This window comes from Martes martes, assembly GCF_963455335.1.
Source record: "Martes martes genome assembly, chromosome: 17".
NCBI lineage: Eukaryota > Metazoa > Chordata > Mammalia > Carnivora > Mustelidae > Martes > Martes martes.
Window position 1 is genome coordinate 14,182,483 of NC_137905.1, and position 22,063 is coordinate 14,204,545.

Sequence of the window (22,063 nt, forward strand, 5' to 3'; positions counted from 1 at the left end):
ATGCATAAGATAAACTTGATTATAGGAAGTAATAGGAAGACACACTATCTATTTGTTAATTTACAATGAAAACACAAAAAACACCTTTTGGAACAAAGTTACCTTTAAATGCACAGTTTTCAAAGTAGGTAGTAAAAAAGCACTGCACATTAAGAATATAACTTGATGATAGCTTGGTAAAGCAAGAAGCAAAAACTAAATTAACTTTACTGATATGTCCTTTTCTCCCATATGCAAAAGCTGAAAATTGCCCAAGAAAACTTGATCAGAATGCTGTAATTTTTCTTTAAGAGGTCATAAATGTATTCATTTTTGGAGATGAAAGCCTGTTTGAAATTTCCCAAGCTGCTTTAAATTGTTTGCAACACTAAAACTTCTTCACCATTTGATGGTTATTTCAACTCTTGAGTTAAAGACTACATGCCATGTTTCATTTCCTACAAATTACTCATATAAGTCAATCCCCACCTATAGTTGGACCACACAGCAAACACTGTAAATAGAGTTCCAAAGGTCATGCCAATGACAAGTCAATACTGTTTGTATTGATGACTCTCTTTTCAATAAACGCTGTGGCACTTACTTTAAGGCCTTGGAGAAGAGCGTATCTGGTAGCCTGGTGAGCAGGTTATGCTGAATATCCAGCGCCTCCAGAGGGATGTGCTCCGCCAGCACCGGGAGGCTCTGCACCTGGTTGTGCCCCACCATTAGCTTTCTGAGACTCAAGCTACTAAGGATTCTAAGGGCAACAGTACAAAGAAACAAATGAAAACCTTCCTTAAATCACATTTTCTGAGTATGCCCTTGGCCATCTCCCTGAAATCAGTAAACTAATAGAAGCCTGTTCTAGACAGTCTCCTCACTGGCAAGCACCTGAGCCAAAAGGGCGGCCACGACCATATGCTTACCCACCACCCACCAGGAAGTCATTATAAGGTCATTTTGGAAAAAGATGACTTAATGAAAGCAAACAACACAGATCTAAACAAACAAACAAAAAAAGCAATTTCTAGAATAAATTGATTTATATTTTAAGTCTAGACAGCACCAAAATTCAGTGAGTTTATTAATACACAATTTATTCTTGAACAACATGGATTAGAATTGCATAGGTCCATTTATGTGCAGTTTTTTTTAATAAAGGCAACAGAGTACTGTAAATGTATTTTCTATGCCTTATGATTTTCTTTAATGAGGTTTTCTTTTCTCTAGCTTACTTTAAGAATAGAGTATAAAATACATATAACATACAAAACACGACTGTTTATGTGATCAGTAAGGCTTCTGGTCAACAGTAGGCTCTGATTTTGGGGTGGGGGGAGTCAAAAGTTACATGTGGATTTTCAGCTATGCAGGGGCCAGGACCCATAACCTCCACACTGTTCAAGGGTCAACTGTAACTGAATGTAATAAATAAAAACATGTATTATAACAAAAACTACTACTTATTTAGAGTTTAAAATGTGCCAAGCCAATTTAACTATTAAGTTCAGAAGGGTTAAGGGACTTTGATTTCCCAAAGATCTCACACTGAATGTGGGAAATCGTATCATCGGGATTAGAACTAAGGTCTGATTCCAAAGGCTGCATTCACACCTACTATGCTTCAAGCCTCTAGTTTATTTTAAAGACTCCACTAGGTACAACTACACATTTTACACCTCAGTGCTTCTGAATATTCCATTCCCTCACCCCTAGTACCTCCTTCTCTCCCCCTCCACATACAGAAATCTTACCATCTTGTAAAAAGGTCGTCCTGAATATGCAAATCTCTCATGAAGCATTCTCTAACCGTTGGAAGTTGTGAATTTCTAAAACATTTGATTCATACAGCGTAATGATGAAGAGTGAGGGCTTCAGATTAAGAACGGCTACACTCAAATGTCAGCTCCCATCATTTCCTAGTCAAGTGTGACCTTGGGCAAGTTACCTAACAGCTGCAGGCCCTCATTCCCTCATTTGTAAGATGAGAATAAGTGTCTATCTAATAACGTGGTTAAAGGATTAATAAGATAATAAAATTGAGATTCTTAGAATATTACTCAGTTCCTAATAACTTATCCAATACAAGTGATCTATTATCATAATCAAGTCCCTGATCTATGCCAATAACTCTTGTTACATTTTATCACAGTTATCTGTGCACAAGTCATCCCAACTATCCACTTACCAGTTCCATGCAGGCCAACACTGTGCATTAGCCATTACTGTATTCCTTACCACACTTCACACTGCCCTGCACTCAGCAAGTACTCAATATTTAACAACAACAAAAAAGAATGAAAAACTTTTGAAAGGCAACCCAAGGGGCACCTGGGTGGCTCAGTCAATTAAGTGTCTGACTTTGGCTCTGGTTGTGATCCCAGGGTCCTGGGATGGAGTCCCAAGTCGGGCACACTGCTTGGGGAATCTGCTTCTCCCTCTGCCTCTCCCCTTCTGTCTCTCTCTCAAATAAATAAATAAAATCTTAAAAAAAAAAAAAGGCAACCCAAACCTAGGAAAAGAATTACAGATACATACAAACACACGTACCTCATGGGAACCTCTGTCAGAAGATTATAGCTCACATCTAATATTTCCATCTTCTTTGCTTCACAGGCCCAGTCAGGGACACACTCTAGCAGGTTTCTACAGAAAATAATTAAAAGGCATCGCTGAAGATGACAAGTGGAACTCATTTCACTAGTCTGTAATATATCTGTTAACCAGCCTGTGAGCACCTTGAGGGCAGAAGCACTCTCCCCAAAGCATCCCTAGCACACCACCTGGAATATGGAAGGTGCTCAATGAATGCTGTTGATAGGAAGAGAGAGACAAACAGATGAACATGTATTATATTCCATCAATTATGCTGCCTGCTCAAAGAAGACACCGAGGCTCCGAGCACCAAGGAAAGCACAGAGTAGAGAGATGGGCGAAGGTTAAGACAATGAAATCAGTGGCATTCTAAACAAACTTTCAAAGATGAGTAGGATTTGCACACATAATAAATGACTGGAGGAGAAGAGAAGGAAAACTGTAGAGAAAACGAACCAAGTGAATACAGGTGAGGAAGCGGGGACAGAAGGCAAGTGGTGGCAGAAGCTTCAAGTCATTTACAACGTGAGTCCAGGCCACCCAGCAGATAGTCAGCCCAAGGAATTCTATGTTCAGATGATACTTAGCTTCGCAAAGGCTCAAAGAATCTACTGATGGACAGATCACATCATGAGGCAGAAAGAAGCAGATACTGCTACAACAGCCAAGTGAAGGGAGCACTTTGCCTGACATGGATCAGGGCCAGCTCCCCCAAGACACACGACATCTGGGTTAGAATCTGAAGAATGTTGTACCCTGACCCAAGATGACAAAGACATACTAAGCAAGAGGTGACAACATGAGATAGAGCAGCAAGAAGAAAAGAAAGGGCCTGGTGCATGTGAGGAATACTAAGCAATCTGGTGGGGCCAGAGCAGCAAATATGGAGCCAAGGGGGAGGAAACAAGCTGGAGAGACGTAAATCATGTCTAGAAGATTGTGACTTTATCCTGCAGGGACAGGAGGATCACTGAAGGGTCTGTAAGCAGTAGGAAGACACGGTCAAGTGTTGTACCTTCAATAGCTCACCCTGTGGATACTCAGAGGTCTGGCTGAGGTGCTTTTTTTTAGTAAAAGGAAGCTGCTACAGATTTCCAGACAAGACATGGTATGGGCCTAAGTGGGTGGTAAGACAAAAGGAAAGGAGGGGAGGGATTCCAGAAATATCTAGGAGGCAAAAATCAAAACAACTTGGAGATGAATTAGACATGGGAGTAGAGCAGAAGAATAAAAAATGATTTTCAGGCTTTTCATCTAAGGAGAAAAATCATATCCCGAGAAAGGACTGGCAGGCTCCAAAAGAGGTTGGAAATGTAAGTTGCAAGTGGTGTCCATCTGATAGGACTATCTTACGCTAATCCCAAAAGCTGAAGCAGACGTAAGACAATAAGCTAAGCTAGGGTTGGAGGAGTGAATAAGGAGTTTCACTTGGCACATGTTTGAGGTACTTGGAGACGGGCAGGTCAAAAATCCCTAACGCGCAACTGGACACATGGGTCTGAGGCTGGAAGGGGCCAGGCTGGCGATCTAGGTGATGCTGACGCCAAGTGTGGCTAAACTCACGGAGTAAACGAGACTCTGTTGCATGAGAACGTAGCAGGCAAGGGCAGACCCAGAATAAGGGACCTGTAAAAGGCTGGCTGAGGAAGAAGAGTGCGCAGGAGATAGGAGGGGTCAAAGCCACATGGACAAAATCTGATTGTATTAGCCAGCTGAGGAAAAAGCGTGCTTGAAGAAAAGAGAGCAGGAACGACAGTGTCGACATAAAGAAGTTCCATATGAGAAGACTGAAAGCAAGCTGTGACGGAATAAACGAATGGGAACCGAGGAAACTGAGCCAACAAATGAACATACTTACTGAGAAATTTGGACAAAAAGGGAATGCGAAGAATTAGGTAAGACCTAGAGGGGCTGCAAGTAGCCGTGTTTGTTAAGTCAGAAGAGGTGTGAGTGTGAGTGGATAGAAAAAAAGGAAGACCATGACCACACACGAGAGGGGAGGAAGTGGTGACTCACAGAGCCAGGTGTGGAGCAGGGGAGCGGCTGCCGGCCGGGGCCGAGAGGCTGGCCTGGACTCGAACAGAGGAAAGAAGTGGGGAATGGATATCAATCTACATGCCTTCAAGCAAGGTGGGAGGAAGCTGAGGGAGACGGCCTAAGATGATCTCGATTTTCCCAATCCAGTGAGGAGCTAAGCTCCGGAGCGCAGGAGATGGGGGGCAGAGCAGCGGAGGGAAGCCAAGCCATGCGGAGCAGATGCCCAGGACACTGGAAGGACTCAGCTGATAAGCTCCAGCTGAGGTTGGAAACTGTGACTTTACAGTGATGTCCATCTGATTTTCTTTAGCAATGATCAAGCCCGGAAGAGAAGGTAAATCTTAGTATTGACCCATGCTGGGGTTTTGCTGAGAAGATATGACAAAAAGAAGGGGATGGAAAGGAATCTAGAACAACAGCTTAATAATAATGGTAACAAAGTAACAACAAAAAGAAACCCGGCTCTATGCGTTACTATTTCCTGAAAGACTATTTTTTGCTAGGCACCATACAAATCTTCTGCATTTAGTATCTCATTTAATCTTTGACGCTAACCATATAGGACCCCGTCCACCTTCTACCTGCTCTATCACTCCATGATCACAGCATTTAAGAAGCTACCCTGTAATTGTCTGTCTGGTTGTCGAACTCTCCACCAGACCATAAAACTCAACCACTGAATCCTGAATGCCCAACAGTGTTAAAAGTGAAGGGAAGGAAGCATACTTCAGTTATATTTGTTCTTGACCATCAATGGAATACAATTAATATAAATAATTAATATTTCTCTGACCATCAGACCACCATGAGTCATAAGAATACCAAATAATTAAGAGAAGAAAAATTTAAAAATAAGTCACTAAAAACCAAGAATTATCTGATTTCAATCAGCAAAAAGGAAATCATTGCCACGAAGAAGATGAAAGATCTTTGTTTGCACCTCATTCTAAATTCCCCGACTTTAAGAATAATTCACAGGCACCTTCCTGTTTCAAGAGGACCTTCCCTTGAAATAGACGGTATGGCAATTAAAAGTATTCCTCCCCTCATCCTTTCTCCCTTCTCCAGGCTATCCAAATATTTCCATGTACTTAGATCTCTTATACCTCAAAACCACCAAAGTATCCACATCTATCTCTTATACATTAAGAATCAAACAAGCACCACTCTCATGAGACACACTCACCGGGAAAGTTCTAGAGAAGTGAGTTGACTGGGTACTGGATAGACATTCACTGCTGTCAGCCCTAATCAAAAAACAAACAGGTGTTAGTGACACTCTCCAAAGAAGAAAGTAACCGAGAGTAAACAAGGGCAAAGTGGCTCCATGAGATCACCAGGAAGAAAACTGATGTCATCTACTGAGATGGACTGAAGACAAAAACCTGGGTAACTTGCAATGAATAACTTTGACTACCTGATCCTGATCTGAAAACCAAATTAAACAACTAATAGAAGGATCCTATATACTGGTCTGAATTCACATTAGCTCAGGCAGTGGTTAAATGTCAACACAGTGACTACTTAGCTTTTAAACTTAAAAAAAAAAATTAATAATTGGATTTTTACTGGCAATATTTTAACTGATAATTAAAGTAAAACATAAATACAGTAAAGTGCAACAGTCTTAAGTGTATAGATCAAGGAATTTTTACAAACAGAACCCAATGGGGTAACCAGTACCCAGATCAAGAAACAGCGCATTAGCAGCTGCCCCCAAGACCCCCCGTTTTCCCTTTTAGTCACTCCCCAGCTGGGCAACCCTACCCTGACTCCAAATACCACAGATCATTTTTGTCTATCCATATAAATACACACAGTCTGCATAATTTTCTGTCTGGCTTTATTTCCACCACACCATGATTGGGAAATTTGGTGCTATTACTACATATGGCTGTAGTTTACTCATTCTCACAGCCGTGTCCAATTTTTTATGTAAGTATACCACAATTTATTTAACCATTTTAGAGTTGGTAGGCAATGAAATCTTTTACAGTTTGAGGTCACTATAAAATTATGAATACTGCTTCCATGAACATTTTTGTCCATGTCTTTTGTGGACACGGACATACCAGCATTTATGCTGGTATAAGATAGGAGAGCAAGAGAGAGAGTAGACAATTCCTTGGTTTTCCAAAGCGGTTACACTGATTTACACCCACAAGAGCAGATGCGGGCATTTTCAGTCTTTCCCATTCTAGTCACTCTGGTAGGTGCGCAGTGGTGTCACGCTGGGGTTTCAATTTGCATATCCCTGATGACCAGTGAGGTTGAGTGCCTTTTCCTTTTCCTACGGTAACTTGGATAACCTCTTTTGCAAAGCTGAGTTCTTTACTTTTGAGGCATCAGAACTGCAAGTGTTGGTATGAATTCTTCCAGGTTGTAGAACTTACAGGTTCCTTAAGTTCCTTAAGTTGCTAACTTCAAGCAAGCCACATTTAGAAGGGCACTGTGAGAGAAAATCAGTCCCTAAGACAGGGTGTACATCAATGAGGACTTTTCCAGCAGGGCCACTCATTCAGATTCTCTAGATACATTTAGAATAGAGAATGGGCCTGAAAACAAGTATTTACATGACAAAAGACAGACTACCATCTCACAGTAATATCTATAAACAGCACAAGTGGACACTTATCAGCTATGACACTGTTTGGACCTACACTATTAATCTAAGCTACAATTTGAAACTTCTCTAGCATGATAAAGGAAATGAAAAGAGAAGTCCTTATCTTTTATCCTAAAAATGTATTTTAGAGATTCAGAAAAGAGAATAATGAACACTCATCCACCCATCATCCAGCTTTTAATGAATCTTCACATTCTGCCTTATACGCAGACTTTTCAAAGAATTAAAATACTGCACATACCAAGAGGTAAACATCATTTTGAATATGATTTTTATCTCTCCTACAGGTACTTTTATACTGTTATGGCATACATATAGCTAAGGAAACAACATTTCTGTGTGTTTGAAAATCTGATACAACTATCTTGGTATACATATAATTATGCTTCCCCTCCCCCCAAAATAACGTTTCTAAGATTTGCCCAGATTAACACAGAGAGCTTCAGGGCATTCATTTCCATTGCTGTGCAATATTCTATTGTATAAATATGTCTTCCTATCAGTAGTCATATTTTTTTTCTTTTTTTTTTTCACCGTAAGGAACATCACCTTATGCACATGTGAGGACTTCTGGGAGATATCCCAAATGGAGAAACTGTCAGAATACGCGCTACACACATCTTTGACTTCTCTTAACACTGTCTAATTGCTCTCCCAAGGGGTTTTACCAAATGACCCTCTCACTGACAATGTGTGAGAGCTGCTTCTCCACATCTTCAAAGCACTTCACAGTATTTTTTTTAATTTGTTGAGTATACAATGGCATTATCAAAATTTGCATTCTCTGACACTTAGTGATACTCAACATCTTTCCCCATCCCTTCCTCAGTACAGAAAAAGTAATTATAATTTCCTTGGTAAAGAAAACTCCATAAAAAGAATGGTCCCAACAAATATGGGGCCTTTTACACCTAAAAATATTCCTGGAGCAAATCACTATTGAAGTGAGTGGCTTCTCATTCTAGAACTGAAGCAGCACAAAGTTTTAGGCTAGAGATGAGCAAAAGTAAAGGGCTAAGCCTGTGACAAATATTTTAGGCTTTGCAGGCCCGCCAGTCTCTCTTACAGCAACTTCATTCTGCCACTGTCTCGTGAGACCAGTAACCTGTAAACAAATGGCAGTGGGCATGTTCTAACCACTGTCTATTCACTGAGATTTGAATTTCATAGAACTTTCCAAGTCAAAATTACTCTTTTTTTTTTTTTAAAGATTTTATTTATTAATTTGACAGATAGAGATCACAAGTAGGCAGAGAGGCAGGCAGAGAGAGAGAGAGGAGGAAGCAGGCTCCCCGAGGAGCAAAGAGCCCGATGCGGGGCTCGATCCCAGGACCCTGGGATCACGACCTGAGCCAAAGGCAGAGGCTTTAACCCACTGAGCCACCCAGGCGCCCCCAAAATTACTCTTTTGATCTCTTAACCCTGCCACTAAAAAATGTATAAACCCCCTTCCTCGTGGGCCCTATAGAAACAGGTGGTGGCCAGATCTAGCCCCTGGGCTGTAGTTTGTCAACACTTGTTCTAGCCTATTATTGATACTCTATTTTGAACATGCTTGCCCACCCTCCTACCCCTCGTTATTTTGCAAAGTGTCTATTATACTTTTTTAGTGAATATCCAAGTGTCCTGCAATGCCTTTTTATGCATATCTCAACCACTTAAGTGTTGACACCAAACTTGAAAGACAAAGCTGGTCTCCACGAACCTCAAACTACACTTTGTAGAGTGGTTGAGCAACACCTCAGATGCCACTGTTCTTAGAAAACTTAGATGAGGGGTGCCTGGGTGGCTCAGTCATTAGCATCTGCCTTTGGCTTGAGTCCTAATCCCAAAATCCTGGGATCAAGTCCCACGTTGGGCTCCCTGCTCAGCGGGGAGCCTGCTTCTCCCTCTCCCACGCCCCCTGCTTGTGCTCCCTCTTTCACTGTGACTCCCTCTGTCAAAAAATAAGTAAAATCTTGGGATGCCTGGGTGGCTCAGTCAGTCAAGCATTTGCTTTTGGCTTGGGTCATGATCCCGGGGTCCTGAGATTGAGTCCCGCATGGGCTTCCTACTCAGTGGGGAGCCTGCTTCTCCCTCTGCCTGATGCTCCCCCTGCTTGTCCCCTCTCTCAATCTCTCTGTCAAATAAATAAATAAAATCTTTGAAAATAAATAAAAAAAATAAAATCTTAATAAAAGAGGAAAAAATATATATATAAAAAGAAGAAAACTTAGACAAGATCTACATGAGAAAAAACAGGAGGCTGGATGGAGAACTCACTGTTGGAACTGGCATACAGAGTTCGGAGGGAGAAGCCACTGAGTGTCAGCTCTCGCAGCTGGTTCCGTTCACAGTGCAGCTGCTCCAAGCTACACAAGGAGCTAAGATCTAAGTCAGACAGTTGATTGTCCCGCAGATCCATATGAGTGATGTACTTATTTCCCTCCAGATTTTCAGTAACCACGGTTTTCAAATGGTTCATCCTTAAATATTCAGAAATAAGGAAATCGTTAGAAATAAATTCTAATAAATGTGCTTACCAAAATAAAAATAAGAGAAGTATGATCCCTTTCTCTATCCTAAACAACTCAAAAAGTTAACTACTTGCTTCATTTTGCACGGACAGCTGTACCCTGAATTCTCTGTTTATAAACTTAGACAATCCAGACTTGCAAATACATATACAAGTTAAAGAGAAAGGGAAAAGGGACCACACTTACAAATCATTAAAAACTTAGTAAAGTTAGGCAGGGATGAAGAAGCAGGCCAAAGGAACAAGAAGATGAACATAGCTTTCAGGTTAGTGAGAAGCAAAGCAGTCGTGGTATACCATGTAGATAACAAGAGGAAGCAGCCATACTTTCTCTCGGGGCTCTGCCTACTCTTTCTTGTGGTAAGATTCACATCACATTAATTACTGCAGAGGAAAATAATCTGTATCTATATGGGATAGTTCAAGGGCAAATTACAGAAAATGGCTTCTTAGTTCTCTTCTATACTTGTAGAGAACACATAGACATGTTCTCATTCCCCTGTATTTCAATAAATTTTTGTGTTATTATTTCTTTACAAGGAACACCAATGGCTTAGTGTAAATGAAAGTACATTTACACTATGCATATGTGTCTTTTATGTGTATGTGTCTTTTACCAGCTTCCTTCAGGAAAATGTTACAGCTAGAAAATAAAACCTACAAAAAAATGAACAGGAAAACCTTTAACATTTTAATTGTAATACAATGGATATCAAGAAGAAACCCAATGATTCAACAGAAAAATGGTCAAGTGTAAGGAAAAATACAAACTACCAATTAGCATATTAAAAAGATGCTCAACCTCATTCATAAATGCTTTTAAACAATGAAGTACTATTCTCTCCTACTACACTGACAATAAGGAAAAAGACTGCTAAAATCCAACACTGACAAGGACATGAAGAAACGGGCATTCTATAAAAGGCTGCTGCGAGGGTAAGTCAGAACCACCTGTGTCAAAGGTACTGTGAAAGTCTCTATCGTGTGGTACACCCACCTCACTCATAATCTCTCTGCTACTGAGCGAAAAATGAAGCTTTACTATAGTTTGGACAACAGACACTGTTCTAAAATCCTGATGTTTTAGAGAAGTGTTCGTACAGAGCAAACATAAGAAACCATCAGAGATCCATCTGAAGAACGGCCTCACCTTAAATCCACGTGTCTGATATGGCTCATCCTGCTCAGCACCCCAAGCTTTAGGACTTCCAGGCGATTTCCCGCCATAACCACTTTATCTAACATATTGAGTTTCTCATAAACCTCTGGAATTTGACTAAAGTTGTTAAAGGAAATTCCCAGGGAAGAAAGCTGTTGCAGATTTCCCAATTCTTCCGGTAAAGTCGTTAGAAAGTTGCCATCAAGACAGAGGGTTTGAAGACTACAGTAAGAAAATAAAAAACAGACTTTAGGAAAGGTTTTAACTGGAATGGGTAGTACTAGAGGGATCTATTCTGACTGTATCACTAATTTATTATGAATCCAATAATGATAAAATACACCACCGATGGAGACTCAATGACACACATAACTGCCATGGATGGTCCCTCCAACATCAAAAATAGTCAGAGCTTCTGCTATTGAAACTGAGGGGCTAAGTAGTCGCCCCTGCAAGCTAGTAACAGCTGCTGTCTAGAATCCTCATAATTAATATGATTTACTTCACTGCCAGAGCTCATGTGACTACCTTCACTCCGAATGCCAGACAAGCTCCTTATGCTGCCAGTAAAAAATGAGTCTAGCAAAAGTCAGATACTTACTTTAGCAGACTGCCAATCTGACTCGGCAGGTCATGAAATCCGTTACAGGAGAGGTTGAGCTCAGTGAGGGTAGAAATCTCACATAACAATACAGGAAACGACCCAAGTTTATTATGGGACAAGTTTAGGCCCTTCAGCTGAGAAAATCTAAAAAGCAAACATACAAATTACAGTAATGAATGAAAAAGCCATCTGTTTTAAATGTCCACAGTAGAATTTGTTCCACAAATATCTACTGAGTACTCACCACATGCCAAACATCGTGCACAGCACAGAACGCTAAGATGCCTAACCCCAGCTCCATACCAACAAGGAAATCAGGTCTAGGGCAATGGGAGTTCCTCTCCCTTCTCCTTAAAAAGGTACAAAATCTTGAAAAGCCCATGCTGGTGTAAGTATTTTATATCAAGTCATACTGATATGCTTGAAATCTCTTCCTTTATCAAATTTCCATATGCAATATAAAAAACCTTGTAACAATTCACCAACTCATGGACACAGGAAGAGCTAACGAAAATGCACATCAAATCCCATTATAAAAGCAACTTTTTACATATTGAAATTATATTGACTCAAATGTCACTTGAAATGAATGGGCCACTTAGAACTTACAAATGTGAATGTGATATGGAGTCTGACTGCTGATAATAATCTGATAATAATTTTCAGTGCTTCTGTTTTGTTCCTAGAAGTGCAAGTATCTACACTGTCTTACCCAGAGACTGTATCATCATCACACACTGGATCCACAGGCATCACTCTGGCAATTCTACTCAGGAGGATTAACGATTTTATTAGTGTGAGTGCTCTCCACGATGATGATCTGTATCACTTGCTCCTAGACTGGAGTCTGGTACTTCACTTTAATGCTCCTCTTTCAAATTTTCAACTTTTGATTTCCAATTGTCCTGACCTTGAGTACTGATTGTTCCTTTGGCTTGGTGCCTTGACTTCTGAATTCCTAATGCTGCTCTCAAACTGCATTAACCCTATTTTCATAGTGACTGAGAAGAAAATGCTAGAAACCCACTTCCTTAAAATTATCACTTCTGTTGTTTTTACATATTAATATAATTAAAACTATTATCTCATTACTAGATAGAGGCTTGCTTATACCCAAAAAGCTTTGTAACACATCATATGGGATAAAAATCACAATGCTTTCTCAAAATTATTCTAAAAATATTAAAGTAATATAATAGTAAATAAAAAATATAATAAAGTAATATAGTAAATATTAAAGTAAAATATGCCATTTCAAGGTATATTATCTTTTTTAAAGATTTTATTCACTTATTTGAGAGAGAGAGCAAGCAAGAGACAGCATGAATGGGGGAGGGGCAGACGAAGAGGGAAAGGAACAAGCAGACTCCCCACAGAGTGTGGAGCCTGACACAGGGCTCAATCCCAGGTCCCTGGGATCATGACCTGAGCTGAAGTCAGACACTTAACCAACTGAGCCACACAGATGCCCCACAATATGTATTATTTTTTTAATCACCACTTTAAATGCTTTAATTTCCAATTTCTCCCCTGTTCACTAGAAGCCCACACAATTACTTATACTAGGTATTTATTCACTTCCACCCACTTTTAAAGGGTGGAGGGTTGGAAGGGGGGAATATATTCTAACAAAGAAATTGGAAAATATATGGGCCATAGTCCCTTAGGAGTGAAATGATCCCTTTATCAGAAGAAAGAGGTTTCACAGCTGTCGAAAAGCTTAGAAGCTAGCATTAGCAGGTACACAGGAAAGATAAAAGCCCCATGCTGAAAATGGAATTCTTGAAATTAGGCCTATTTCCTTAAAGTTATTTAAGTTTGATACTTATGATTCAAAAACTTGCCATATACTCAATCTCCCAATTTACCCTGGCTTCAGATCATGCATCACTGTCAGTGACTTATGTAACAAGATTATCCAGATCAATGGCAGCTCAACATTGCCTCCGTAACAGAACATTTGCATCTACCTTCTGCTGCATGGAGGGGAAAGGTGGGGGGCAGGGGTGGTGGTGGTGTAAGAAAACTGTATGAATAAAAAATTTTACTTCCTCTTCAAAATGGAGGGGAAATTTTCAAAAATATATATGATGGTAAGCATGCTCACTTCCAGGTACAGATGACTAAGACGGTGATCGTGATTTGGTTTGAATAAGTTAGTCGGGAAACCCATTCCTCACCTACCTATAGAGAGTGTCAAGGCCCCCAGGTCTTTCCAACTGCATAAAATTATGTCGCAAATTGAGGTAGGTGATATCTTGACTGTAGAAGAGATGCTCAGGAACCTCCTCAAGGCTGTAACATGACAGGTCAACAGTGCTGATTCGCTGGGACACCACCTGAATACGGTCAAGGAAAGAGCCATCTGAGCTAGCACCAAATGTCTCTCACCCAGCATAGGAACGAATCATATTTACATAAAAAGGCACTCATTTTAAAAATGCAAAGGAAAAAAAGGTAATGAGATCCAATTAGTTATTTATAAAAACCAGTTCATTTTTGCTTTTTCCTAAAACCATAAACTGCTTCAAAACACACAACAGTGTAAGTTTTAAAGTGTCTATAAGTAAAAAAACACAAATCATAAAGATAGAAAGTTAACATTTCATACAAGAAGTTGAGATGATCCAAAATAACTACACAAAACTCTAACAGACAGGGTAAAATTGAAAGCCATGGCCTTTTGTATCCACACGGGCTTTGCTACTTACCAGTGCAGTTTCTTCATCTATTGTGAGGATAAAATTAACTAACCCAGTACAAAGCACACTACCTAGTATGCAAAAGGTGCTCAAAAAATATTAACTTCTCTTTATAAGGTCAAAAGAATGGAACAGCTACTTAAAATTGAAACTAGTTTTATTCAGAAGAGATTTTATTACAACTACAATGTATATATAGAAAATTCAATAAAACCAAAACAAGTTTATATTTCTATAATAGAATGCTAATAAAAGATGGGTTGTGAAAATTGGTCTAAAAACCAAACAAAATGCCACTGGAAAAGTCACTCATGTTTTATGGCATCTCATTATACGAAAACCATCCTTTATGCAACTATTTAGCTCCATAAGAAAAATGTGCTAAAATTCTGCAAATAGCTAGAACAAGAGAATTCGGAAACTGCAACACAGTTTTAGAGCACTTCATCTTTAAAGACTAAAAAAGCAGAAATTATGCTGAAAAGCTAATTATCCTCAGCATACAGTAACAAGACTTTGTGACAGGAGCACAGGTCACATCCCATGGTAAGTTCAAATTTAAAGTGGTTCATCACAGCTGTGCTAAATACATACAAGACCAAGAAGCACCGGGCTAGGAATTAGGGAACAGCACCATCTCTCACTGACTACAGTGGTTGAGGGAAAGTCATCTGAATCTCATTGTGTCTCAATTCCTTCAAGGCCATATTCCTCTCAAGAGCTGGTAGAGGGCACCTGGGTGGCTCAGTTGTAAAGCGGCTGCCTCCGGCTCAGGTCATGATCTCAAGGTCCTGGGATCGAGACCCACACCGGGCTCCCCGCTCAGCGGGAAGCCTGCTTCTCCCTCTGCCCCTCCCCCTGTTTGTGTTCCCCCTCTCTGTGTCTCTCTGCCAAATGAATAAAATCTTTAAGGGGAAAAAAAAAAAGAGAGAGATGGTAGAGAGGTACATGCACCTGCAAACACTTCTAAAAGCTATTTCTACTATACAAATAGTAAGTTAAGGACCTGCTGGACTTTCATTCTTCCATTCATTATATACTTAGAGGGGCCTAAAGTAAGATACATAAAAATTATAATTCACTCTCCTGGAGAGAGTTCAGTTTCAAATTACACCTCTCGTGGGATTTTACAGTCTTATCCCCACATCAGGACGTCCGACAGCTTATCACCTTGGATGCCTGTCGCTGCCATCTCTGGCACTCGGCCAGCGTCTCAAAGCTGACGTGATAGGTCTGAGCTTGGGCTCCGGCTGAGCTGAACGCCAGGGAGTGCTGCCGTCGCTTCACTTCTTCCACCTGAACAGGAGGAGGGGCGAGAACCAAGAGAAAAAATCCCCGTCAGAGAGCAAAGGACAACAACAAGACAAAGAACTTAATTTTCTAAAACAGGCAAAAGATCTGCATAGACATTTCTCCAAAGAAATGCATCTCAATAAAGCTGTTTAGAAAAAGCAAAGGAGTACTTCACTGAAGTATGTTGAAGGAATAGGACTCGGAGCATACTCCTAAGTAAATCTATTTATTAATTCCTTTGTAAGTCACAACACAGTCCCCGTTTGATAGTTAAAGATTTGTTGCATGAATACATTCTACAGTTCTGTGAGCTGGGGACAAGCAGGGGGAAAAGCCCCCGCCCTCAGTGTAAACTGTATTTGAGAAGGGACAAACACTCTAACACCGAAATGGCGACAAAACGTAGCATAACACAATATAATATATAATGAATAATATCAAGAAAAAGAAAGCAGGAGAAAAGCCTGGCGAACAGGGTGGGTGATCTGAATTAAGAAAGGGCAGTCAGGGAAGGCCTCACTGCGGTAACACGTGAGCAAAGACCCTAAGGGGGTCCAGGCGTGGGAACCTCCTAGGCAAGGAGCATTCCACATACAGGAACACCAGGTACAACTCGCTGCGAGGCAGGGCTGCATGCCGTGTTTCAGAACAGGAGTCTCTGGACCGCGTGATAAGAGCCAAAGTCTCCACTGCAAAGGTAACGCAGTTCCAACCCTTTCCACCTACACTGGGGCACAATGGAGGTAGCTGTCTGCCTGCAAAGGGTGCCATGGCCTGCTTTTTGGACTCCTCTCCTTTCTCACTAAGCCCTGGGCTAGCTCCCATTTTTGACCCCTTCCAGGGCTGAAGTAGAAAGGGAAGACCAAAGGTTATTACTAGACAAGGAGAATCATAACCTGATTTCAGTCTCTGGGCCTAGGAGATTCTAAAGGGATGCTTTTCCACAATGGGTCCTTTTAAGGGTTCTTTTGGTTAACCGCCCCCCACCCCAAACAATGACAGTGTCTCACTTACAGATCACTTGACCTCGCTAATGCATACTCTTCCAGCAGTTGACTACTCCCTCCTCAGACATGAAAGAATCCTGTGGTCCACTGTCAACCTATCCTCAAGGGAAGCTTATCTGTCCCTCAAGATGGCCCTGCCAGGCAAGTTCTAAGAGAATCCACCCACTCATCCATCAATCTACCCACTGGCTTCTCCTCTCTCAACCCATTTGGGTCACAAACTAACAAACCCAAAGAGACACAATGATCCCAATGCATGACCTAGGCTCTTAGGCTACCTGGCTGCTCTGGTGATAGACTCATCTCTGTCCTCAAGACTTCTTGGAGGAGGCAGGACACCGATCCACTATGCCCCCCTTGCCGCAAGGGACCCATATTAAGCTCTCTTGAATCCTGCTGAAACCTCTTTCACCAGGCTTGAGGAAAAAGGCAGAAGCCATTCCCAGCTAGGAAGGCTGTAGGGATTCACAGCACAATAGCAATTCTCTTCAAAGCAATTCTCCCCCAAAATCCAACAACCCAATTCACATAGCTTTGATGAAGATGAAGTCTCTATAGTTATGGAACCACTTACATCTTTGTCTGACATCTCACTTTGATATGTCATAACTATTGAATCTTGGTGAGTCAGCTGGAAACTTCCAAATTATACTCGTAAATCATTAGGTTTCTAGTGCCAAGTAAAGACTGAATCGAATGGCAAAAACACAAAATACTTTAAGCAAAAAAGAATCATATTAAAAAGATCCCAATAAGGGGCACCTGGGTGGCTCTGTCAGTCAAGCATCTGCCTTCAGCTTAGGTCGTGATCTCAGGGTCCTGTGATGGAGCCCCACACTGGGCTTTGCGTTCAGTGGGGCGTCTGCTTGTCCCTCTCCTCCTCCCTCCTCCTGTGCTCATGCGTGTGCATGCTCCTCCTCTCAAATAAATAAAATCTTTTTTTTTAAAGAATTTAATTATTTCTTTGACAGAGAGAAATACAGTGAGAAAGGGAACACAAACAAGGGGAGTGGGAGAAGGAGAAGCAGGCTTCCCGCAGAGCGGGGAGCCCAATGTGGGGTTCAATCCAAGGACCCCTGGATCATGACCTAAGCCCAAGGCAGATGCTTAACAACTGAGCTACCTAGGCACCCCTCAAATAAATAAAATCTTAAAAAAATACCAATAAAATTAAATAATATTTATAACACTCAACTCTGATCTCACAACAGGATCATTTTTTACTAGTAATAAATCATGCTAATGAATACATCAAAATAAAGGATCTTACTGAAATGAAGAACAGATATTAATGATTGTTTTAGAATAATCTTTTTAAAAAGATTTTATTTATTTAACAAAGAGAAAGCGAGAGACCATGCACAAGCAGGGGGGAGCAGCAGAGGGAGAGGGAGAAGCAGACTCCCCGCTGAGCAGAGAGCTGGATGTGGGACTCAATCCCAGGCCCCCGAGATCATGACCTGAGCTGAAGGCAGATGCTTAACTGACTGAGCCACCCAGGCGCCCATGTTTTAGAATAAACTTTTAAATATTTTACTATGGGGTATCTGACACAGAAAAATATACTCACATAATGTCAAATACTGAGAAAGGTTTGTAAATCTGAGATTCTCTTTCTGCCTCTCCCTCTTCCCTCCCCCCACCTCTGCGCTTGCTGGCTCGAGCACTTGCTTGCTGTCTCTTTCTAAAATAAATAAATAAATCTTAAAAAAAGAAAGAAAGAAAATAATGTTTTTGAGATTCATCCTCATTTTGGTGTATATCAGCAGTTCATTCCTTTCTACTGTTCAGTAGTAGTCCACTGTGTGGAATGTACCACATTTGTTTATTAATTCACCAGTAGTCAATGAATTTTGGGTTGTTTCTAGTTTTTGACAATTATAAATACAGCTGCTATGAACATTCATATAAAGTCTTTGTAAAGACAGATGTTCATTTCCCAATACCTAGGAGAAATGCTGGGTCATCTGATATGCACATGTTTCTGTTTATAAGAAATGAAAAACTGTTTTCCAAAGTGACTGTCCTCCCGCCAATGTGAGAGCATTCCAGTTGCTCCTCATCTTTGCTAAATTTGGTACTCATCAGTCTTTTGATTTTAGTCATCCTAGTGGTTTGCAGAATCTGTGATAGTGATTTGCATTTTCCTAATGACTCATGATGGTGAGACTCATCCTATGTACTGATTTGCCATCTGTAGATCTTCACTGGTAAAGGAGCTACTCAACCCTTCTGCCCAGTTTTTACTAGGTTATCTGCCTTTCTGTTGCTGTGTTGTAAAACTTCTTTCTAAATTCTGGAGAGAAGTCCTTTGTTGCAGATAAGCTTTCATAAAAATGTTTTGTATAATGTTAATATGACCACATCAATTTTCTTTTGGTTGCTATTTGACTAGCATGCTTTTCCCACCATTCACATTCAACCTTCTAAGTGTAGGGTCTCTTACAAACAGCAAGTACTGGGGGTATCTGGATGGTTTAGTAGGTTAAGCGTCTGCTCTCAGCTCAGGTCATGGTCCCAGTGTCCTGGGATCGGGCCCCACGTTGAGCTCTCTGCTCAGCTGGGAGCCTGCTTGTCCCTCTCTCTCTGCCCCTCCCCCTGCTCGTGCTCTCTCTAAGACATAAATAAATAAATAAATAAATAAAATCTTATAAAATAAACAGCAAGTACTGGGATTTTAAATGACAACTTGTATCACAATTATGATTACTGATATATTTCTATATGTTTCTGTCACTATAATTTGTGATAATTTACCAGGCCAATCATTTCGTTCATTTCTCTCTGCTCCTTTCCTACCTTCTTTTAGCACTACAGAATGTTTTATGTTTTTTTTTTCCCTCTCTACTTTTAGTTGCTATCCTTAAAATTTTTACACTCATACTTAAGGTTTTTCCTAATAAAGTTAAAAGTTATTTGGTATTTCTATTCTCTTATTCCAAGGCTGTATCACACGTTACTTATCGAACATACCACTATATTTTAAGTATCACTCAGGGCACTTTGAGCTTTAAGAGTTTATATTCATATTTAAAATATTTTAAAAACTTCAACTTCTTACAATTAATATTAACTTTACCATCATATTTTGTCAATGTCTGCACTTATCATTATTTCTTATTTCTTACAACTTCCCTTTGAATGTCCTTTCCTTTGCTGTATTCTTTTCTCTTTTATTTTTGGTGGGGGTGCGGGGTAGGAAGGGCTGTCATTTTCTTTTAACCTATTTTCTTCATTCTGTCCTAGAGCCTCCAAGACCAGAACCAGGTCTCACAACAGTAAGTGCTGGGTTGCTGCCCCCGGTTGAGAGTGGACTGTGCACATTCATTCAGTGGGGACGTGTTCACTTCCTGGTCACAGGGCACATAACTGGTTCCTTCCACCTTTCTAGGACCACGGCGAGAAAAAGACTTGGTTCCAGTCAGTGGTTAACAGCTGTTTTGGGCTGTATTTTTGTTTGTTTGTTTTTTCTTTCCAGCTTTCCTTCAGGAGCAGAGTACCACTCATCTCCTGCTTCAAAGAATAAGCCTGGGCCAGGTTCTTCTTATGAGCAGAGGACTTTTAAACCCAAATACTTACAGGAGCTGAACTCCTGGGCTGCCACGACCTTTCAGGCCCAGAACCCAGCAGGCCCTCAGATTCAGACCCGCTCACTGCATCTATTCTACATTCCATAGCACAGCTATGTCTTTTTATATATTTACCTTCTGAATATATCTATTTTACTGATATTGGTATGCATCTGGGCCAGACTGGACGTCTCAAAGCATGAATGCACTAAGTCATTTCATCTGGAAGTTCTCTAAAATTCAGACTGTTTTATGATATTCAAGATGGAAAATAAAGAAACAAAATGATGTACAGCTTCATATAAATATTAACATACCTGCTTCTAGTCATCTGTCAGTCTGTTTAAAAGACTTGCAAATGAACTCTTGCTTAGGATGGGGAATTCTCCAGCAGACCAGAAACGGTATGCCTCCACTCCCCTTGCTGCTGGAGAGGCGCTTGTGACCACCCACGACTCTGAATTTAAGTCAAATGGGGAAAAAGGAGAAGCTGGAAAGAATCTGCTTTGCGGATGGATGTGGCAGGAGGCTGCAAGTGGCAGCATTCTCTGTCTACTCGGGTGTTATGGGGGCCTAGCAGTGGAGGCAGAGGTATCATCAACAAATGGGTTCTGCAGCAGAATTTGGGGTATGAACAGGCTTTGGACCTCCCAGAGAACCTGTGATATAAATAAACCTATTTTATGCTTAAATTAGCCTAAGTAAAGTTGGGGTGCCTGGGTGGTTCAGTCGGTTAAGCGTCTGACTTGGTTTCAGCTCAGGTCATTATCTCATGGGTCATGAGATTGTAAGATCATAAGATCATGAGATCATGAGATCAAGCCCAGTGTTGGGTTCCAAGCTCAGCAGGGAGTCTGCTGTTCTTCTCCCTATCCCTCTGCCCCTCCCCCGGCTTGCGCACTCTCTCTCTCTCTCAAATAAATGAATCTTTTAAAAAAAAAAAAAAATTAGCCTAAGTCGGTTTCTTCTGGTTAAAACTAAGAACTCTAAAAAGCAAACTTTGTAATGCAATCTTTAATAATGCTCATATTGGCTTCTTTAAAAAGATGTGGGGAAAACGCCAAAAATTAAATGTGATTTTAATTAAGATCAAACAAATGAAGAAAAATCATTTTTATGAGTCTTACCTTTCCCCCAACCAGAGGCAAAATGTGCATCTTCCCAGTTTGACAATCCTTCACCGAGGAAACGATGAGGCATGTCCCACAGAGAACAACTAGGCGTTCAGCCCACTTATGCAGCTGGGTCTTTCCCTTGCGTACATTATAGATGCCAGACAGAAGGATTCGATCCAGATGATCCATCTGGCATGGTTTTTCTAAAAGAAAACAGAACAGGAGTCAGCATTCAGAAGTCACCATTCAAGTATATGAGACTCTTACAAGGAAGAAGAAAGTATTGTGTGTCAATATTCAACAACCTCGTTTACAGATTCAAGTTACCAAGCAATACAAGTATCATAAAATATGATCTCAGTTCTAAAATGTTATCCATCACTTAAGTTTTACAATGGGGGGTACTGTGGATTTTGGGCCAGGGAGGAAGATTTTATTTTGGGTGCCATTGTTAATTCTTCTTCCAACACAATCCTATCTCCATGTACACAGAGAAAGGCAATCTGGCAAGTCATTAAGATCACAGACTTCAGGGCCAGACATGCAAACCTGAGTTTGAATCCTGGTTCTGCCACTTACTTTGTTTCTTTGAACTACTTAATATAACCACTGAGGTTGACTTTCCTCATTTACACAGTTTGGATCTTAATACTACTTATCTTTAGGGTTTTCTTTTTAAAAAATTAGCATAATTAATTTAAAGTACTGAGCATACTTTTGGGTAACAAAAGGAGTACTGAATAAACGACAGCCACTCTTGTGATGAGTCCATTCTAGATGGAAGAAATTAATAAGTATGGGAGCACGCTAGTTCTGTACACATTACTCCATTTTCCAGTTCCTTGTAAGGAAGAGCTTA

The 22,063-nt window shown here is 40.6% G+C and overlaps 1 protein-coding gene across 1 annotated transcript in view; it reads right to left on the reverse strand.

The window, feature by feature from the left end:
* The window catches only part of PHLPP2 (PH domain and leucine rich repeat protein phosphatase 2), a gene marked incomplete at its 5' end in the record, with an annotated part of 74,496 nt that overhangs the window by 17,379 nt on the left and 35,054 nt on the right, over nt 1-22,063 (reverse strand). The window contains 9 exons of the mRNA XM_080828021.1: nt 584-739; nt 2,533-2,628; nt 5,801-5,861; nt 9,503-9,705; nt 10,906-11,136; nt 11,516-11,662; nt 13,703-13,857; nt 15,391-15,516; nt 21,217-21,407. Coding sequence (XP_080684147.1) covers nt 584-739; nt 2,533-2,628; nt 5,801-5,861; nt 9,503-9,705; nt 10,906-11,136; nt 11,516-11,662; nt 13,703-13,857; nt 15,391-15,516; nt 21,217-21,407 — 1,366 coding nt within the window. The remainder of the gene's footprint in view (nt 1-583; nt 740-2,532; nt 2,629-5,800; nt 5,862-9,502; nt 9,706-10,905; nt 11,137-11,515; nt 11,663-13,702; nt 13,858-15,390; nt 15,517-21,216; nt 21,408-22,063) is intronic.